At 40.3% G+C, this 22,000-nt stretch overlaps 1 protein-coding gene across 1 annotated transcript in view; it reads right to left on the bottom strand.

Annotated features, from left to right (window-relative positions):
• Positions 1 to 17,737, bottom strand: part of grk5l (G protein-coupled receptor kinase 5 like) — a 120,294-nt gene extending 102,557 nt beyond the window's left edge. The window contains exon 1 of the mRNA XM_061906801.1: positions 17,228 to 17,737. Within this exon, the coding sequence (XP_061762785.1) occupies positions 17,228 to 17,279 (52 nt within the window). The 5' untranslated portion in view covers positions 17,280 to 17,737. The remainder of the gene's footprint in view (positions 1 to 17,227) is intronic.
• Between the last annotated feature and the right edge of the window lie 4,263 nt (positions 17,738 to 22,000).

The following is a 22,000-nucleotide window of genomic DNA, read 5'->3' as shown; positions in this document are numbered from 1 at the left end:
TTTGTGCTATGTATAAACCAGGGGTCTCAGACACGCGGCCCGCAAATTAATATGCAAATTTAATGTTAGTGTGGCCCGCGAGTTTTGTATCAATCAATCAATCAATGTTTACTTATATAGCCCTAAATCACTAGTGTCTTAAAGGGCTGCATCTTGGCAGCATCACACTTGACAACCCTCCCAATCTTTTCAGGAGACTACCGAATTTCAGAGTGACTATTCTCTTGAATATCAGCTTATTCTCTCCCAGACAATAATAATAAAAGCGTGCTATCGTGGCTCTACTAATAGCGCCCTCTATAACCTGTGCAATCAGCTTGCCAGCCCAGTCAGGGTTAGGTTTAGGATTCTGGGTATTTGTTCTGTTGTGTTTATCTTGTGTTACGGTTAGGATGTTCTCCCGAAATGTGTTTGTCATTTTAGTTTGGTGTGGGTTCACAGTGTGGTGCATATTACTAAGAGTGTTAAAGTAGTTTATATCACAACCCTCAGTGTGACCTGTATGGGTGTTGAACAAGTATGCCTTGCAGTCACTGACGTGTATTACCAAAGACCACATCACATACTACATGTGACCAGCTGGCACGCAGGTAGCACTGGGTAAAAGCGGGAGCGATGACATGGTTGAGAGGTCGGCACGCAAATAGAACGATGTTAAAGCGGGCACGGCGACATGTTTAAGAGGACGTTAAAGGGGTTGCTATGACGGCACGCCCTCTATATTGTTGTCAGGGTGAAAATCGGAGAAAACTTATCCTGGGAGAGGCACTGAAATCTGGAAGCCTCCTGGAAAAATCGGGGGTGTCGGTAAGTATGCAGCTGAGCCACATCAGAGTGATCAAAGAGCCACATGCGGCTCCGGAGCCGCGGGTTGCCAACCCCTGCTCTAGCGGGTGACTTTTCACATGATGCCACGAATTAGCAGTAGGTGCTACTTTTTGTAGCAATGCTTTGGCCGCATACTTGTTCGACATCTTCCCGGTTGAAGCCAAACCATCGCCGTACGATGGACCCCGTGCTGTTTTTTTCAAGGAATTCATTCTTCCTCTATTTGTTACCAGATTCGCACCTTCTTTCTCTCATATTACCACTCGCACCACTCCGCTAGCATCACACCTAATGTTACCCACGCTGCTACCTCCTTGGGAGACTGTATACTCGCATATCACGATATAGTCATTTTCTATATCGCACAGAGACAAACCCGCTATATATCGAGTATATCGATACATCGCCCAGCCCTACCCTAAACACGCATGCAAATGGCAATTATCGAGCCTGGCAAAGTTATCGAGTTCCATCCGTCCGTCCCTTTTGAGGTCGCGGGGGGTGCTGGAACGTATTTCAGCTGCACAAGGGGCGGTAGGCGGCGTACACCCTGGACAAGTCGCCACCTCATCGCCGGGCCAACAAATACAGACAGACAACATTCACACTCATATTCACACGCTAGGGCCAATTTAGTGTTGCCAATCAACCTATCCCCAGGTGCATGTCTTTGGAGGTGGGAGGAAGCCGGAGTACCCGGAGGGAATCCACGCAGTCACGGGGAGAACATGCAAACTCCACACAGAAAGATCCCGAGCCCGGAATTGAACTCAGGACTACACAGGACCTTTGTATTGTGAGGCACATGCACTTCCATTTCATTTATTGTTTGATTATTGACTTATCGAATATCGTCCCAGGTCTACCCCTCCTCCATATCTCATCAGCCTGATTTGGATAACGTACTCTAAACTATAAAGGAAAACTGCACTTTTTGGGGATTTTTCCCTCCATCCACATTCCTTACGTGAGACAGCTAGCACACATCCCTTTTCTGTGCATGCAAGATAGTGCAAAACTGCTTGCAAGAGGAGGCAAACAAGGGAAGGATTCTACTTGTTCGACTATAAAAGGAGCTAAAAAAAAACATTCAAAAACCACCAACAACGCTCCATTTAGATACCGTGACCTGCATATTAACCGACGGGGACGTTAATATATGCTTGATGAAACGTGATTGTATGCATGAGTGTATGTATGTATGTATATGTGCAAGTATATGTAGAGTATTTAAGTGTGTTTGTACAGTGAATGTGCATGTAGATGTATATATATATATGTATGCATGTATATGTGCATTTGTATGTACCTATGTACATGCGAATGTATGTATGAATGTATGAATAAACATCTGTATGTATGTGTGTATGTTTGCATGTATAATATATTTGTTTAACAGTATATGCGGGAGTCAAAGTACGGACCCTTGTTTACAGCCCCTAAGGCAAAAGCCGAAAGATAATACTAGCAACTGCTGGAATTGCTGCTGCTGAATCACCTTTTGAGTTTGGATAAGTTTGATAGGTAAAAGTAGGGATGTCCGATAATATCGGACTGACGATATTATCGGCCGATAAATGGTTTAAAATGCAATGTAGGTTTCAAAAATATCCGTATCGGTTTCAAAAACTTAAATGTATGACTTTTTAAAACACCCCTGTGTACATGGACTTGGGAAAAAGTCCAGAGCACCAATAAACCTTGAAGGCACTGCCTTTGCTTGCCGGCCCAATCACATAATAACTACGGCTTTTCACACACACAAGTGAATGCAAAGCATACTTGGTCAACAGCCATACAGGTCACACTGAGGGTGGCCGTATAAACAACTTTAACATTGTTACAAATATGTGCCATAGTGGGAACCCACACCAAGCAAGAATGACAAACACATTTCGGGAGAACATCCGCACCGTAACACAACAAAAACACAACAGAACAAATATCCAGAACCCCCTGCAGAACTAACTCTTCCGGGACGCTACAATATACACCCCCCGCTATACCCCTTAACCCTTACCCCCAAACTTCAACCATGCCCTCCCAACCCCGTCCACCTCAACCTCCTCATGCTCTCTGGGGGAGAGCATGTCCCAAATTCCAAGCTGCTGTTTTTAAGCATGTTAAAAAAATAATGCACTTTGTGACTTCAATAATAAATATGGCAGTGCCATGTTGGCATTTTCTCCCATAATTTCAGTTGATTTATTGTCAAAAACCTTGTTACATTGTTTAATGCATCCAGCGGGGCATCACAACAAAATTGGGCATTATAATGTCTTAATTCCACGACTGTATACAGTGGGGCAAAAAAGTGTTTAGTCAGCCACCGATTGTGCAAGAAGTTCTCCCACTTAAAATGATGACAGAGGTCTGTAATTTTCATCATAGATACACTTCAACTGTGAGAGAGAATGTGAAAAAAAATCCAGGAATCCACATTGTAGGAATTTTAAAGAATTTATTTGTAAATTATGGTGAAAAATAAGTATTTGGTCAACCATTCAAAGCTCTCACTGATGGAAGGAGGTTTTGGCTCAGAATCTCACGATTCATCGCTCCATTCATTCTTTCCTTAACACGGATCAATCGTCCTGTCCCCTTAGCAGAAAAACAGACCCAAAGCATGATGTTTCCACCCCCATGCTTCACAGTAGGTATGGTGTTCTTGGAATGCAACTCAGTATTCTTCTTCCTCCAAACACGACGAGTTGAGTTTATACCAAAAAGTTGTATTTTGGTTTCATCTGACCACATGACATTCTCCCAATCCTCTGCTGTATCATCCATGTATCCATTTTGGTATAAACTCAACCCGTCGTGTTTGGAGGAAGAAGAATATTGAGTTGCATCCCAAGAACACCATACCTACTGTGAAGCATGGGGGTGGAAACATCATGCTTTGGGGCTGTTTTTCTGCTAAGGGGACAGGACGATTGATCCGTGTTAAGGAAAGAATGAATGGGGCCATGTATCGTGAGATTTTGAGCCAAAACCTCCTTCCATCAGTGAGAGCTTTGAATGGTTGACCAAATACCTATTTTCCAGCATAATTTACAAATCAATTCTTTAAAATTCCTACAATGTGAATTCCTGGATTTTTTTTTCACATTCTGTCTCTCACAGTTGAAGTGTACCTATGATGAAAATTACAGGCCTCTGTCATCATTTTAAGTGGGAGAACTTGCACAATCGGTGGCTGACTAAATACTTTTTTGCCTCACTGTATATCGGTATCGGTTAATATCGGAATCGGTAATTATGAGTTGCACAATATCGGATATCGGCAAAAAAAACCATTGTCGGACATCTCTACTCATAAGTTTAAGGTTCCACTGTGTTATTGGATCTGGTCACTCAACATCCAAAACTGAAATCCCAGCAGAGAGAGGAGAATGCCAGCAGGCAGCAGAAGAGTGGAATGCAGCGTAGTAGCCCCAACTAAATAGTCCCGTTCTGTTACTATAATTTAGTGAGGCCATCTGGATGCCTCACTTACTCCCATTCATTTCGACAGCTGATGACGTTCGCTGGTTATGGAATCTCCAACCGCCGCCAGAAGGACTTGTGAATGGGGACGCATTCCGTCATATAGGACAGTGGTTACATTTGAAGGAAGGAAATCACCCTACGTCTGCTGACAGCTTACGCACAGGCGGCTAATAGAATGTGAGCTCCCATGAAATAGGGATGTACGAGCAGATCTCACTGTCACACACTTTCCTTTACAGCCATGTCAGGTCTGAATACGTTTCTTTCACCCCCTTCCACCCGTTTCTTCGGCGAAGGCGTACAGCGAGGGCATTGTCAGAGCACCGACGGTGGCAGTCAAATGATGCACAGATGACCACCATGGGAGATCAGGGGTTTTGCCTCACCACGCCCTCTCCTCATCCATGAAGTTTCCCCTTTTGCAGGGATGGGAGAGCGGCTCCACAGGAAGATGGAGATCGGATGGCGGTCGCCCACTCAGTTTGTTATGCAACAATCAATCTGATTAGATAGCTTATGGGCTGCAACTAACCGATCGAGAGAGAGAGAGTGAGCACAATGCCATTCTGCATTTTATGTAAGACAGTGGTCAGTCGTGATTGCTTTGTTTTTTTTTCTGCCGCTGTGTGGGCAACTGGAAATAGCAAATGAGTCATATTTTTCTTCTGAATCGTATTAAAAGTCAGTGGTAAAATTTCAAACCTGTTCACACAATCATCTAGAAACAGGGGCACGCAAACTTTTTCCACATTGTATTAGAAACAGTGGAGGATGCATGTGCATGTACGAGCCAGTCTGCCCCACAACGGGAGTGTAGACAAAACGAAAGGCGCTTATTTACTACAGTGTCTGACTACAATGGTGGACCCGCGCCAAGCTCTTGGTAAACGTATACCCATCTATCCATCCATTTTCTACCGTTTGTCCCTTTCGGGGTTGCGGGGTTGCCTATCTGAGCTGCATTTGGGCGGAGGGCGGTGTACACCCTGGACAAGTCACCACCTCATCACAGAGCCAACACAGATAGACAGACAACATTCACACACTAGGGTCAATTTACTGTTGCCAATCAACCTATCCCCAGGTGCAATACCATTTATGGATAATCCGCTGACGTCAACAATGGGAAAAACGTCACCAAATGGGCAAATCCCAAAACGCTTGTTGGCCGGAAGTATGAAAGAAGACAAGATTGTTTTATAAATATCTTTGCAATGCATCCACGGTTGGATTTCAAATTCTCCGGACCTCTGGGGATCCTAAATACACAAAACCAGGTACTAATAGGTAAGAAATCAATATATTGATGGTGTCGATACCAAGGGTGGTATCATTATAGGATTGATACTAGAATGAGTATAGGTCGATATTTGTATCTTTTCAAAATCTAAGTATTTTTGTTTTTGCAAAGATTTACAAACTCAGGGAAAAATTCAATTCATTCATTTTCTACCACTTGTCCTTAATAATTTTGACAAAATAATAGAATGGAAAATGACACTATTTGTTACTGCATAAGTCAGCAGACTAATTAGGAGTCTTTGTTTGCTTACTTACTAATAAAAGACAAGTTGTCTTGTATGTTCACTATTTTATTTAAAGAAAAACTTGCAATAAGAAACATATGTTTAATGCACCGCAAGGTTTTTTGTTAAAGGGGAACATTATCACAATTTCAGAAGGGTTAAAACCAATAAAAATCAGTTCCCAGTGGCTTATTTAATTTTTCGAAGTTTTTTCAAAATTTTACTTGTCCCGGAATATCCCTAAAAAAAGCTTTAAAGTGCTTGATTTTCGCTATTTGCGAAGCCACTGTCCATTTCCCTGTGACGTCACATAGCGATGCCAATATAAACAGATAGTGGATAGCGCAGCAAGATATAGCGACATTAGCTCGGATTCAGACTTGGATTTCAGCGGTTTAAGCGATTCAACAGATTACGCATGTATTGAAACGGATGGTTGGAGTATGGAGGCAGATAGAGAAAACGAAATTGAAGAAGAAACTGAAACTATTGAGCGAATAGCTATTGATGCTATTCGGCCATGTCTGCCTTAGCATCGCCGGTAAAATGTGCGGACCAAACGATCAGGACTTTCGCATTGACACTGGATCAACTTAAATCCGTCGTTTGGTAAGTGTTTTTTTCGCATTAAATGTGGGTGGAGAGAAACGCTGGATGTAAATATAGTTTCAAATGTACATACAGCTAGCCTAAATAGCATGTTAGCATCGATTAGCTGGCAGTCATGTCGCGACCAAATATGTCTGATTAACAAATAAGTCAACAACATCAACAAAACTCACCTTTGTGATTTCTTTGACTTTATCGTTGGGAATGCATCTGCTTTGAGTGTCGCAGGATATCCAGACATTCTTGCCATCTCTGTGCCATCTCTGTCGTAGCATTGCCGGTAAAAACCAAACGAGGGACTTTCGCATCTCTTGACACTGGAGCAACTTAAATCCGTTGATTGGTATGTGTTTGTTTGGCATTAAATGTGGGTGGAGAGAAAGGCTGGATGTAAATATAGCTACAAATGAGGCATAATGATGCAATATGTATATACAGCTAGCCTAAATAGCATGTCAGCATCGATTAGCATGCCGTGCTAATCGATGCACATTCTACGTATATCAACTTGAATCCGTCCCTGATCGTGTTGTTACACCCTCCGAAAACACACCGACGAGGCATAATGTCTCCAAGGTACCGGAAAACAGTCGAAAAAAACGGAAAATAACAGAGCTGATTTCACTTGCTGCGTGTGATGTGGTGGAGAAAATGGCGTTGACTACCTCGGTGACGTCACGTTCTGACGTCCTCGTTCCGAGACCGATAAATTGAAAGGCGTTTAATTCGCCAAAATTCACCCATTTAGAGTTCGGAAATCGGTTAAAAAAATACATGGTCTTTTTTCTGCAACATCAAGGTATATATTGACGCTTACATAGGTCTGGTGATAATGTTCCCCTTTAAAATAAAACCAATAATTACATTTTTTGTGGTCCCCTTTATTTAGAAAAGTACCAAAAAGTACCAAAATACTTTTGGTACCGGTACCAAAATATTGGTATCGGGACAACATTAGTGTACATAGAACATGTTGAAAGAGGAAATAACCAGATATTAACAGTAAACGAACAAGTAGATTAATAATTCATTTTCTACCCCTTGTCCTAATTTTGACAAAATAATAGAATGATTTTACCAAATTTGTGGTATCATTCAAAACTTGTCACGTGGGGGTCGCATCTTTATGCGGGATCGTTCCTCCAATGCAAACACGGACACTCCGGACGAATACGTAAAGGTAGGAAATGATTTAATAAATAATACACCGTATCAAACTGCCAGAGACAAACAAAAGAAAAGCGTGCCGGACGCAAGGGAACCTAAGGCAAAAACTTAGCACAGAGTCTACAACAAGAACATTATGTTTTGTTTTTTCTGACACTTAGTTCCTGTTTTTTCACATCCTGGTTTGTTTTGTTACCATGACTACTCATTAGTTTTCACCTGTCACTCACCTGTCCCACGTTTTGCACTCACACACCTGTTTTCACTGATCATGTCACTGCTATTTAAGCCATTCTGTTTCTGTTGTTCGTCCTGGCAACATCACGGTCTATCACTACCTATCACCGTCTACCACCTGCTACGCACCTTGTAATGATCCATGCCAATGATCCATGTCCCGTTCACAATTCCATGTCAAGTAAGTTTTTGTTTATAGTTCATAGGGTCTGCCTTTGTGCAAGTTTTGTTTCCTCAGTCAGTTTTTGTACTGCCATTATGCGCGCCTTTTGTTTGTTTCTGTTTTTAGTTATAGTGTTGAAATAAAAGATTTCTTTACCTTCATGCCATCTCTGGTCCAAGTTCACTTGCATCTCGGGAAAACAACCGCCTCATAGTCCAAGTATTGACGGACTGTTGCTTACCGCAAACAAGGAAGCCAGGACAAGTGATAAAAAAGGGCAGGTTTAAATACTGTCCCTTGATTAGACACAGGTGTGTCCGAAAAAACAGAGGCAGGTGAAAATCATCATTAACCATAGTGACAAAACAAACAAGGAAGTGCAACCAGGAACTAAAGAAGTCCAAAACTAACAGAACATAACTAAACTGAACATGATCCGGACCACGGATCATGACAAAACTAATGTATCCAAACAACAGAAGAATAAGTGATTATTACATTTTAACAGAAGTGTAGATAGAACGTGTTGAAAGAGAAAATAAGCAGATATTAACAATAAACGAACAAGTAGATTAATAATTAATTTTTACAGTTTGTCCTTATTAATTTTGACAAAATAATAGAATGGAAAATGACACAATATGTTACTGCATATGTCAGCAGACAAAATAAGGAGCCTTTGTTTGCTTACTTACTACGAAAAGACAAGTTGTCTTGTTTGGTCACTATTTTATTTAAGGACAAACTTGCAATAAGAAATATATGTTTTTAATGTACCGTAAGATTTGTTTGTTAAAATAAAGCCAATAATGCAATTTTTTTGTGGTCCCCTTTATTTAGAAAAGTATCGCAAAGTATCAAAATACATTTTGGTCCCGGTACATTAGTTTTTGTTTAGGTATTGTGTACTATTGACTATTGAGTCGTTGAAATATGGTGTTGATGTTATTAAGGCCTACTGAAATGAGATTTTCTTATTTAAACGGGGAAAGCAGGTCCATTCTATGTGTCATACTTGATCATTTCGCAATATTGCCATATTTTTGCTGAAAGGATTTAGTAGAGAACATCGACGATAAAGTTCACAACTTTTGGTCGCTAATAAAAAAGCCTTGCCTGTACCGGAAGTAGCAGACGATGTGCGCGTGACGTCACGGGTTGTAGGGCTCCTCACATCCTCACATTGTTTATAATCATGGCCTCAAGCAGCAAGTGCTATTCAGGCCGAGAAAGCGCCGATTTCCCCATTAATTTGAGCGAGGATGAAAGAATTTCAGTTAGACTGAAACATTAAAAAAAAAAGCGGCGTTTCAGATGTAATTAGACACATTTACTAGGATAATTCTGGAAGATCCCTTATCTGCTTAATGTTTTAATAGTGTTTTAGTGAGATAGTAAAGTCATACCTCAAAGTCGGATGGCTGCGGTGAACTACAGTGTCTCTCAGAGAAGCCGAGCAGCCAAACTACTAATCAACTGATGTCTCCGGTAAGAGTCGACTTAATATCACAATTTTCCCATCCAAAAACTTGCTGGTTGACGTAGAGAAACATGTTCGCCTGACCGCTCTGTGTTAATGTTTCACAACAAACAAAGAAATAGAGGCTGTGTCTCGGTTGCTAAAGGCAGCTGCAATTCACCGCTTTACACCAACAGCATTCTAATTTGACGTCTCCATTATTAATTGAACAAATTGCAAAAGATTCAGCAACACAGATGTCCAAATTACTGTGTAATTATGCGATGAAAAGAGACGACTTTTAGCCGCAAGTGGTGTCCCCTCCAACCAATAACGTCACAAACACACGCAGGGTTTCCCACACATTCATTTATTTGTTGCGGCCCGCCACGAAAGAATTACGGCCGCCACAAATAAAAAATATATATAAAAAAAAGTTTTTTTTTTGTTTTTTTCCGGCTTTTAACTCGCTCGACCGCTCATAAAAGAAATGGGACTCTGTCTGTGAATGGAGTTTGTAGTTACATATTATATGAATATGTAAATATTACATAAATATGTATATAAATATGTACACAAAGTGCTGTAATTATATTCCAACTCCGCGTTCTTCTGGTCAGGGGTCGGCAACCTTTACCACTCAAAGAGCCATTTCGACCCGTTTCACAAAATGAGGAAGACAATATCTGCTGGTGGTCACCCAGATGACAAGAATAAGGGCATGCTATGAAGCCATTGCCTTAAACACCTTCTACAACATGTACAAACTGCTTGCCCACCTCAACCACGCAGGGAGGGCGGGGGAGTGGGGGGGGTGCTCGCGGGGTGTATAACACAGTCAGGATTTGTCATGGATGCAAAGGATTCTGGGTATTGGTTGTGTTTCGTTTATGTTGTGTTACTGTGAGGATTTTCTCCCGAAATGTGTTTGTCATTCTTCTTTTGTGTGGGTTCACAATGTGACACTTTTTAGTAGAAGTGTTAAAGTTGTTTATATCACAACCGTCAGTGTACTCTGTGTCACCCAGTATGCCTTTCAATCTCATGCATGTGCCGATAGAAGCAGTGAAATGCATGTGTCCGGACGGCATGCAAATAGCATTCCATGAATGGCGGGCGCGATGATGTTCAAGAGGACGCAAATAGCATTCCGTGAATGGCGGGCGCGATGGCGTTCAAGAGGACGTTAAGCGTAATATCGTCACGGCATGCCCTTAATATTGTAGTCTGAGTGAAAATTGAAGAACGTTGACTCTGGGTGATATCCGGGGGAGGCATTGAATTCCGGAATCTCCTCGCAAAAATCTGGGTAGTCGGCGAATGTGCGGCTGAGCCGCATTAGAGTTGCCGAAGAGCCGCATGCGGCTCCGGAGCCGCAGATTGCCGACGCCCAACCACACCACCACAAATAGATGCCTGACCTGTGGGAAACACTGACACGTCATCATAAGTGTCATCATTCCGCAACGTCTTCAACAAGAAACTCTGCGGGAAATATAAAATTGCAATTTAGTAAACTAAAAAGGCCGTATGTGTTGCAATGTTAATATTTCATCATTGATATATAAACTATCAGACTGCGTGGTCGGTAGTAGTAGGTTTCAGTAGGCCTTTACACTGCTGTGATGAGGTGGCGACTTGTCCAGGGTGTACACTTCCTTCCGCCCGAAACGCAGCTGAGACAGGCTCCAGCGACCCCCCCGCGACCCCAATAGGGACAAGTGGGTTTTTATACTGTAAATAGCACTCATCAAAATGTACAGTTACTGTGTGTGATCGGTATTGGTTTTGGCCGATATCACTCATGGATGATCGGAATCGGCAACATGAAAACCCTGATCGGAACATCCCTATACCGGGCAGTAAGACGGAAACAAAACATCAACTCCTGTTTCGGATGTTTAGAGAACACGGGGCATTACGTCGTGACGCGCCCACTCCCACATGGACATAGTTAGAATACTGTAACTCCAATGTCACACATGTACTGTATGTGGGTCTGTCCATGGCCTTTCCTCTCCCACACACAGCCAGAGACTGGATGAGGACCAGAGGAGCAGATGGGACAAGCAAGATCAGTCATGGGTCATTAACTGCTCTTATTAATTTGTAAAGCCCGCTTCACTCGGCCCAGTCACGCTCTGCTTCCGTAAAACAAACGTCCAGTCTGACCTGTATGGCCGTCGCATCCCCGGGATGGGTCTTTTCACAGCATGGAAGCTTCCCCTTTCCCTTTTATTATTCCCTTAATTCCCACGAAACTCACTGTGCAGGCTGCCCTTCTTCTTCCAAAGTATGTCATCACCCGCCAGATACACGGCGCTGCCAGAAGCGCACTCTCGACTCCTGCGTCATGCCGTAATTCCTCAGAGGCTTTTGATACGTGAATCCATGCGCTGCCACACACACACGACACATGGAGGATTTTGACACATGACACATCGGACACACTTTGACCTCAGGTTATTATTTTGACTTAGTAAATAATGACTTACAAGGGGTATTATTTTGACTTAGTAAATAATGACTTACTAAGACAAAATAATGACATACTTAGTATCTCAGGTATATAGGACTGTTTTGTGTTTAGTTTTTACTTTGGGGAAAAATATCGAGATATATATCATAGGGGTGTTGGAAAAAATCGATTCGAATACGTTGTGCGATTCAGAATCGATTCTCATTTTTTTAAAATCGATTTAAAAAAAAAAAAGAAAATAATATATATATATATATTTTTTTTTTTTTAATCAATCCAACAATACAATACACAGCAATACCATAACAATGCAATCCAATTCCAAAACCGAACCAGACCCAGCAACACTCAGAACTGCAATAAAGACACAAACACGATACAGAACAAGCCAAAAGTAGTGAAAAAAAATGAATATTATCAACAACAGTATCAATATTAGTTATAATTTCAGCATAGCAGTGATTAAAAATCCCTCATTGACATTATCATTAGACATTTATAAAAATAAAAAATAAAATAAAAATAGTGTCACAGTGGCTTACACTTGCATCGCATCTCATAAGCTTGACAACCCACTGTGTCTAATATTTTCACAAAGATAAAATAAGTCATATTTTTGGTTCGTTTAATAGTTAAAACAAATGTACATTATTGCAATCAGTTGATAAAACATTGTCCTTTACAATTATAAAAGTTTTCTAAAATAAATATACTACTCTGCTAGTATGTCAGCAGACTGGGGTATATCCTGCTGAAATCCTATAGATTGAATGAATACAGAATCGTTTTCAATCGGAAAAACATAGTTTTTGAATCGAGAATCGAATCGAATCGAAAAAAATCGATATATTATCGAATCGTGACCCCAAGAATCGATATTGAACCGAATCGTGGGACACCCAAAGATTCACAGCCCTAATATATCATATATTGCCATTCAGCATACGGAGCGGACAACTCAACCAAAAATTGTACGCTTCTTCACGCGACGAAGCCGGCCTACTTCACCACAGTCTGTAGTCTATTGCCCCCCGAGGCGGCGACAAATTACACTGTTCCTTACACGCTCCCTCCACCCTGGAGAGACAAGTATTCTGGGGGATACACTGCACATTATCATTTCAATGTCAATAATATGGTTGTGTGATATAGACCAGTGGTTCTTTACCTTATTGGAGGTACCGAACCCCAGCAGTTTTATTATAAGCATTCACTCAACCCTTCTTTAGCGAAAAATAAAATGTTTTTTTCAAATTTAAAACCAACACAGTGCATAAGTCACCACAAATTACACACCTGTAAATCTGATGGAAAATTAGAACGAACATTGTTTGGGGGTATCCATAGTACGCCAATAGAGAGAAGTTTTTATTTACACGATGAGTCGGGTGTGTCTTGACCTCCGCGACGGAGGCTACGCCGAACCCCTAAGGCCTACTCACCGAATCCCTAGGGTTCGATCGAACCCAGGTTAAGAACCACTGATATAGACTATATAAATTGTATAAATCTGGCCTACGGAAGATCTTTTAAAGGGGTCAAAATATGATTTTTTTTGTTTCTACATTTAAAACACTTCATTGTGCTCTACATAACATGTCATGTTGGTTCTTTGGTCAAAATGTTGCAAAGATTATGTTTTAGCAACCATTTTCAAGCTGTTTTTTGACCATTTTGATGAGCAGTCTTATTTATGTGCCTCCACTTTGACTGCCGTCTACTCCCTGCCAGCAATGTTGTAGTTTTTAGCACTGCCATAGCATGTCAGGTATATAATAGAACTATACGCTACTTTGTATTAGAAATGTCAACAGTGGAGGATGTATGTGCATGTACGAGCCAGTTAACTCTTGTGTGGTGTTCGGGCCCGTGGGACCTGTTTTCATTCTTTATTAAAAGACAAATGATACAATTAATTAATTTTTCAAACTGAGACTCACTGACTTTGGGTCATTTTCTGAGAAGAACATATATCAGAATACATATTTATTGTCCGCACACCATATAGCCCCCCTACACATTTCTATTACATATAAGATGTCCGGTTCTACTGGACTCAGGGCTAATAGAAGTGTGGAAATTGAAGTGTTGTGTACCACACACACACACACACACACACACACACACACACACACACACACACACACACACAGAAACAGCAGGCCTAGACAGGAGGAATACAGAGTGTAGGTACACAGAACATAAGGAAGTCAAATGTGCGAGAAAATGAGAGCAGACAATGTTGACAAACAATGTCGCAACCTTGTGTGGGAACCACAGGTACAGAAACACAAAATAAGAATCCCTGTGGGATGCAGAAAATGGCAGAGAAGTTTTCCGTGCAACGTTCATATTGTTGTTACTCAGCCAGCGTTTCATTTTGTGGATTTTTAATGCCTCACAATCAAACACTTTTATGTTAAAATACTGAATGCTGAAGCACAAGATACAGCTTATCGACTACGGCGTGGGCACGCAATTTCTCAGGACTTACGCAGATCTCAAATACGGATCAGCAGATATCAGAAGGTAAGAAACGTTGCTTTTGCATAATATTGCGAAACAAAACGCCAGATAATATGTCTTACCTTATACTCACGCCACAAGAATGCTCGTATGCTGAAGCACAAGATACAACTTATCGACTACGGCGTGGGCACACAATTTTTCAGGACTTGCGCAGATCCCAAATTCAGATCAGCAGGTACCAGAAGGTAAGAAACGTTGCTTTTGCATAATATTGCGAAACAAAACGCCAGATAGTATGTCTTACCTTATACTCACACCATTAGAATGCTCGTATGTTGAAGCACATCAAGCGGTGTGGCTTCACAGCTTACCAAAGTCGTACTAAAACATGTTGGTTGAATTTTGAGCACTGTGTGTTATGTATATTTTCAATGGAACATATAACATGTTGGTGTTGTTTACTTGAGTCATATTGCCATCATAGTGCCTTGTTTTTGATGAATACTTAGGTCTACTACGCGACTGTATATTAATGTTCGTCATTATGGTGGTACTTGGAAAGCCAAGTTTTTTCTGAGGTAGTAATTGGTGAAAATAGTTTGAGAACCACTGGACAAGTTGATTAATCGAACAAGTAATTGCTGACTAGTCGACTATAAAGATAATGGTTAATAGTTGCATCTATTGTAACTACTACCTACTACAGATAATATCCAATAAAATTAAAGTTTTTTAATGTTGTGTGTGACCAAATATAATCACAAACAATATTGCTCAAACTTGTTAATGAATAAATGTCATTAATCAGATCCCAATAACATTACCCTCTGCACACCCAACAGCTATATAGTGCTTGTACTGGTGTGCATTTTAAACACCAGTCACGTCACTGGATTACCTTGCAAACGCTATCCAGGCAACAGAAAGTAGTTATTCCCTGCATTGTGTGTGTGTGTGTGTGTGTGTGTGTGTGTGTGTGTGTGTGTGTGTGTGTGTGTGTGTGTGTGTGTGTGTGTGTGTGTGTGTGTGCGTTCTTGTATTTCTACCCTTCTTGGGACATAAACAAGGAAAAGTACCGTCCATGTGAGGACCGGTGAACGAGTTAGGACAGAAATCTTGGTTCCGATACGGAAAAATCGTTGCGTCTGATAAGGAATGTATCATTTGCACCCCTGGTGGTGAAATCTATCAAAATTAGGGTGGTCCCAAAAAGGAGGGATTTAAAAGTAGCCCCCCTCTGGTCAACATATGAAATAACAAGTGTGTTTGGCCAAAATCAATAAAAGAAATATATATATGTATTTAGAGACATACTGTGATAACTTGAAGTAAATAATGAAGATCAAAAAACAATTACAAACAAAAAATAAAAATAAATTAACTAAAAGCAGTCTTTTTCTCACAATGCGTCAACTTTTTTTTTCATATATATACATATATATATATATATGTATATATATTCATATATATATATTTACATATATATACATGTACATATATGGATATATACATATATATACATATATATATTTACATATATATATGCATATATTTATATATATTTATATACATATATACACATATATACATATATATACATATATACATACATATATACATATATACATACATATATACATATATACATACATATATATATATATATATATATATATATATATATATATGTATATATACATATATATATATACATATAGTCTGCAAATGATGTGTTGATGTTGAGTGTCGGTGCTGTCTAGAGCTCGGCAGAGTAACCATGTAATACTCTTCCATATCAGTAGGTGGCAGTCGGTAGGTGATTGCATTGTAGATGTCGGAAACAGTGGGAGGCAAGGTGCAGGTAAAAATATGACTTAAAGCAAAAATACACAATAGGTGAGTGCCCCTAAGAAAAGGCATTGAAGCTTAAGGAAGGCTATGCAGAACGAAACTAAAACTGCACTGGCTACAAAGTAAACAAAAATAGAATGCTGGACGACAGCAAAGACTTACTGTGGAGCAAAGATGGCGTGCACTATGTACACCCGAACATGACATGACAATCAACAATGCGCCCACAAAGTAGGATGAAAAAAACTGAAATATTCTTGATTGCTAAAACAAAGTACATGCGGGAAATATTGCTTGAAAATACCAAAAAATAGAGGAAAAAGCCACAGAAACTAAGAACTAAAACACTACACACAAGAAAACAGCAAAAGCCACGGCGTGATGTGACAGTACACCTACTTTGAGACAAGAGCTATACTGATGCATGGTTAGCTATGGTTTAAAGTCATATGCAACAATTTAGACAACAACTTTTTATTGTCAACAGAGTTTCGTTTTTTAATGATTTCTGCTGGTGGTGTGCAAAAGGTTGAGAAACACTGATATGGAAAGGGTGGTCCTCAAAAGGTAGGCATTTTTCTGAAATAAGAAATACAATAATGTGTGTGTGTGTGTGTGTGTGTGTGTGTGTGTGTGTGTGTGTGTGTGTGTGTGTGTGTGTGTGTGTGTGTGTGTGTGTGTGTGTGTGTGTGTGTGTGTGTGTGTGTGTGTGTCTGCATGCAAGATATTGCGAAAGAGTGCGTTCAAATGCACGGGCAGCGAAAGCGGATGTGGGAAAAGGCATAATATTCCAAATACTGAAATGCATGCATATTCATTGTCTTGACAGTGTTGATGATGTCATATTTCACAAGGCGTGGGCTTTACCTGCCGTGTCAATGACCACCTCGTACAGTATTTCACCGAGCAAGGCCATTGACAAGTTCACATGTGGTGCGTTCACTTACCCTCTCTGGCTTTAAGCAGTACAGTGTTGGCCACTATATTCTCCAGCTCCATCAAAAAAAATTAAAAAAAATTTAAAAAAGATCCTGTATGCAGAGGTTGACGGTACACAAACGTCTGCAGCAGAACCCGGCCAGGTTAGAAGGTCTGTTTGGTTTTTTTTTTTTTTTTTTTACTCCTCGTCGGTATCCCAGGCAATGTCACTCATATCAAAGTCGTATGAGGTGAAGGAAGGTGGACTGGGTCTGCTTGCGGTGCAACATGGACATGCTTCTTGTTGCGGGATGGAAGCGCGCCTCTGCATGTCTACTCCAGCGGTGCCGTTCCATGCGGGATCGGGCTATGGAAGCTCCCCCCCCTTTACACAGGCGGAGAAGAACCAGACCGGACTGCCCTCGGCGGATTATTGACGGCGGTACACCAGCAGGCGGACACCAGCAGCTTTTTACGACTGAGCGGCAGAGGTTTGGCAGAGTGTAGCAGGGAGAAGACGTCAGCGCGCCTCTCTCTCTCTCTCTTTCTCTCTCTCTCTCTCTCTCTCTCTCCTGTTGGCTACGTCATCAAAAGTGGGCCGTGCTAAAACAAATTAAAAAAATAAAAATAAACTCCCAGCTGCGTCAAGCCCAAGAGACTACTTCCGGTGAGGAAACGCCATTTCAAAATAAAAGCCTTGTATTTCCGCCATCGTATCTCCTTGCATAGCGACGGACAAATAGAGGGATACAACACAGCTTCGAATTACCTGCCTTAAAGGCCTACTGAAATTAGATTTTCTTATTCAAACGGGGACAGCAGGTCCTTTCTATGTGTCATACTTGATCATTTCGCGATATTGCCATATTTTTGCTGAAAGGATTTAGTAGAAAACATCGACGATAAAGTTCGCAATAGAAAAGCCCTGCCTTTACTGGAAGTATGTGCGCGTGACGTCACGAGTTGCAGGGCTCCACACATATTCACATTGTTTTTAAAGGCCTACTGAAACCCACTACTACCGACCACGCAGTCTGATAGTTTATATATCAATGATGAAATATTAACATTGCAACACATGCCAATATGTGGCTTTTTAGTTTACTAAATTACAATTTTCAATTTCCCGGGAGTTTCGTCTTGAAAACGTCGTGTAATGATGACATGTACGCAGTCACTCCATGGGGCCCCAAGCAAAATTTGATTTTGGGGCCCTCTATTTCTGCCAATAATATTGATTGTTGATCATTCACACACCTACTATAAACTCATTGCGGCTCTGACAGTGTTGTTTACATTATCCTATTGTCAGCCTGGCATGTCTTTACAAATGACATGTCATTTAAAAAGATATGGGGGTGGCCCAGTTAAGAACATAAATAATACCAATGAATGAACGAATGATGTCCAGAGTGCCACATATGGTTCCTAATCTTAAAATGTAGAAAACATTCAGCTACAAGAGTGGCCTGGGGTTGAACAGTCCAAGTGATAAAGCTTTGTATTTACAGTAAAAGTGTCACCTTGTCTCATCAGTCTTGTACATATTAGTCTTTAATTACTACTTTATAACTTTAGTTAATTGTTCATATTTAATGTTTGCTTTGTACAAAGAGAGCTCAGTCTACTGAAGTTAAATTCCATGTGTGTTAAACATAACTGGACAATAAAGCTGGTTCTGATTCACTTTATTATTTTTGGTAACAAAAACCTGAAACAGCAATGTGCAAAAATAATTCGTAGTGCAAGAAAAACAATAAAGTGCAACAATAAAATTAACTAAATATACATAAAAAGGAAAAAATTCAATTGTACAATAATATATCTTTGATCATTTAGAAATCATCAGTCAGACTCATACTTGCAAAAAATAATAAATAAGAATTTTTTGTTAATTGCTTTTGGGGGGCCCCTGGTGGCCATGGGGCCCTAAGCAAGCGCTTAGTTCGCTTATGCCATTGGTGTCAAACTCTGGCCCGCTGGCCAAATTTGGCCTGCCGTGTAATTTCATTTGGCCCTTGAGGCAATATCAAATTAACATTAGACCTGGCCCGGCAGGATTATACAGCGGCACTCCTGATTTTCCCGGGACACTCCCGAAGTTTAGGGCCCCACCCGAAAATCTCCCGGGGCAACCATTCTCCCGAATTTCTCCCCGGACAACAATATTGGGGTCGTGCCTTAAAGGCACTGCCTTTAGCATTCTCCACAACCTGTCGTTACGTCCGCTTTTCCTCTATACATACAGCGTGCCGGCTAAGTCACATAATATATGCGGCTTGTATACACACACACACACAAGTGAATGCAAGGCATATTTGATCAACAGCCATACAGGTCACACTGAGGGTGGCCGTATAAACACCTTTAACACTGTTAAAAATATGCGCCACACTGTGAAGCCACACCAAACAAGAATGACAAACACAATTCGGCAGAACAACCGCACCGAAACACGACATGAACGCAACAGAAGAAATACCCAGAATCCCTTGCAGCACTAACTCTTCCGGGACACTACAATATCCACCCCTGCTACCACCAAACCCCGCCACCCACCAACCCCGACCACTTCATTATTTTATTTTCAAATTTATTAGCATGTGGAAAAAGTTAATGTTGATATTTACATTAGAAGGCAGCAAATAGAAAAGAGGCATTACATTTTTTTTTTTTATTTTATTTCTGTGATGTTTTAGCGTTTGTTTTTTGAAAGTTGATTTTGCACTATTAGGTTATATAAGCGTTGTTTAAGCAAATCAGTGTAACAAACTGAGCAATAATTAATGTTTTATTCATTCACTTTCTTTTGCTACTTCAAGGCTTGAATGTTTGATTCATTCCTTATTGTTATTTTACTTTCAAATTTATTTTGGGCCTGTGGAAAAAGTTTATTTTGATATTTACCTCAGAAGGTTGCAAATAGTAAAGAGGCATTCAATTTTTATTTAAATTTTATTTGATGTGCCCGCCTTCCGCCCGATTAGATTATATAGATTAGATGGTACTTTATTTATTCCTTCAGGAGAGTTCCTTCAGGAAAATTAAAATTTTCAGCACAATCCCATTCAAGATCAGACAAACGTTACAGGGAAAACAGAACAGGATCGCTGATGGGTTTGCCGGCTTCCAGCGCCCCTTACAAAAAAGATGAGATACAGGTAAAGAAGGGGGGGGAATAGAAGATTAAAATAAAATAAAAAAATCTGTCTAAGCCTGGGCTCCGGAGAGGGTGTCCAGACTGAGGCCAAGAGGAAAAAAAAAAACATTGTAGCTGAGATAGGCGCCAGCGCCCCCCGCGATCCCAAAGGGAATAAGTAGAAAATGGATGAATGGATATGCCATTGATAGTTTTTAAATATAGTTATTATTATTTGAAACTCAATTTTGCATGTCACTATAAAGTTATACAAGCCTCTCTTGTTCAATATTCAATGCAAAACTTGTTTGGGTCCTTATTAAAAGGTTAATTTGTTCAATCTTGGCCCGTGGCTTTGTTCAGTTTAAAATTTTGGCCCACTCAGTATTTGAGTTTGACACCCCTGGCTTATGCCGGCTCTGCGTGTACGCAGGTTTTTAGGAAGTATGAGCGCTACGCACACACACAGCTAAATGTCGTCTGCTTTAACAGCATAATTACACAGTATTTTGGAGAACTGTGTTGCTGAATCTTTTGCAATTTGTTCAATTAATATTGGAGAAGTCAAAGTAGCAAGATGGAGTTGGGAAGCTTTAGCCTTTAGACACACAAACACACGGTGATTCCTTGTTTAAAAATTCTGGAGCTGAAATTTTTCTATGGATGAGAGCGCGGTCAAGCAGACATGGATCCCAACCGAATGTCAACTATCAGGTTTTGGTGAGAAAATTGTGGTTAAAATGTCAGTTCTTACCGGAGAAAAGCTGAGCTTGTGCCGTCCATAGCTGCCATCGACTCCCCTGAGACACTGGCGTCAAGACACCCGTGGACACACCCTTCCGACTATCAGGTACTATTTAACTCACTAAAAGACTAGCAACACAATAGAAATATAAGAGATTTCCCAGAATTATCCTAGTAAATGTGTCTAAAAACATCGAAATCCGTCCCAATGCAATCACGTTTTTTTTTTTTTAACTCTTTTTTTTTTTTTCTTTCTTATTTAATGTTGTTACCAATCGGGCCACGCCCGGTGGTTGGGGACCACTGGCTTAGAGCATAAAAATAAAATAGATGTTTGACAGCATCTGCTTTCTGCATTGCTCTGACAACAGCATGAGAAGGTAGAGGAGCTAGAATAATAAATGTTGATGAAAACTCAACTGTATATTGATAAAAAGGTGATAATATGGTAAGCAGGTCGGCCTTCTTCCAGCATTACATAGATGTGGATAAAATATTAATAAACGGCTCAAAACAGTCACTTGCTAAACTTTAAATGCAATAAATAACTAACAGATTTGTGTGGTAAGTAATAGGTAAATGTATTAGAAAACAATACTACATTATTTGTTTTTGTTAACCATTGAGGCCATATTTTATACTTTCTTCAAAGAACGCCACATTGCAAATCTACAAGCTTGTTGCAATGTGCTTTGTACAAAACCTAAAACCAGTGAATTTGGCACGTTGTGTGAATCGTAAATAAAAACACAATACAATTATTTGCAAATCCTCTTCAGGCTGGATTCAATTGAATATACTGCAAAGACAAGTTTATTTCATACTCGAACTGGAAAACTATGTTTTGCAAATATTAGCACATTTTGAATTTAATGCCTGAAACATGTTTCAAAAAAGCTGGAACAAGTGGCAAAAAAGA

The sequence above is a fragment of the Nerophis ophidion genome, linkage group LG07 (genome assembly GCF_033978795.1).
Source record: "Nerophis ophidion isolate RoL-2023_Sa linkage group LG07, RoL_Noph_v1.0, whole genome shotgun sequence".
In the NCBI taxonomy this organism is placed as follows: Eukaryota; Metazoa; Chordata; class Actinopteri; order Syngnathiformes; family Syngnathidae; genus Nerophis; species Nerophis ophidion.
Note: the sequence above shows the minus strand (reverse complement) of the source record. Positions and strands in the feature narration are given on the sequence as shown.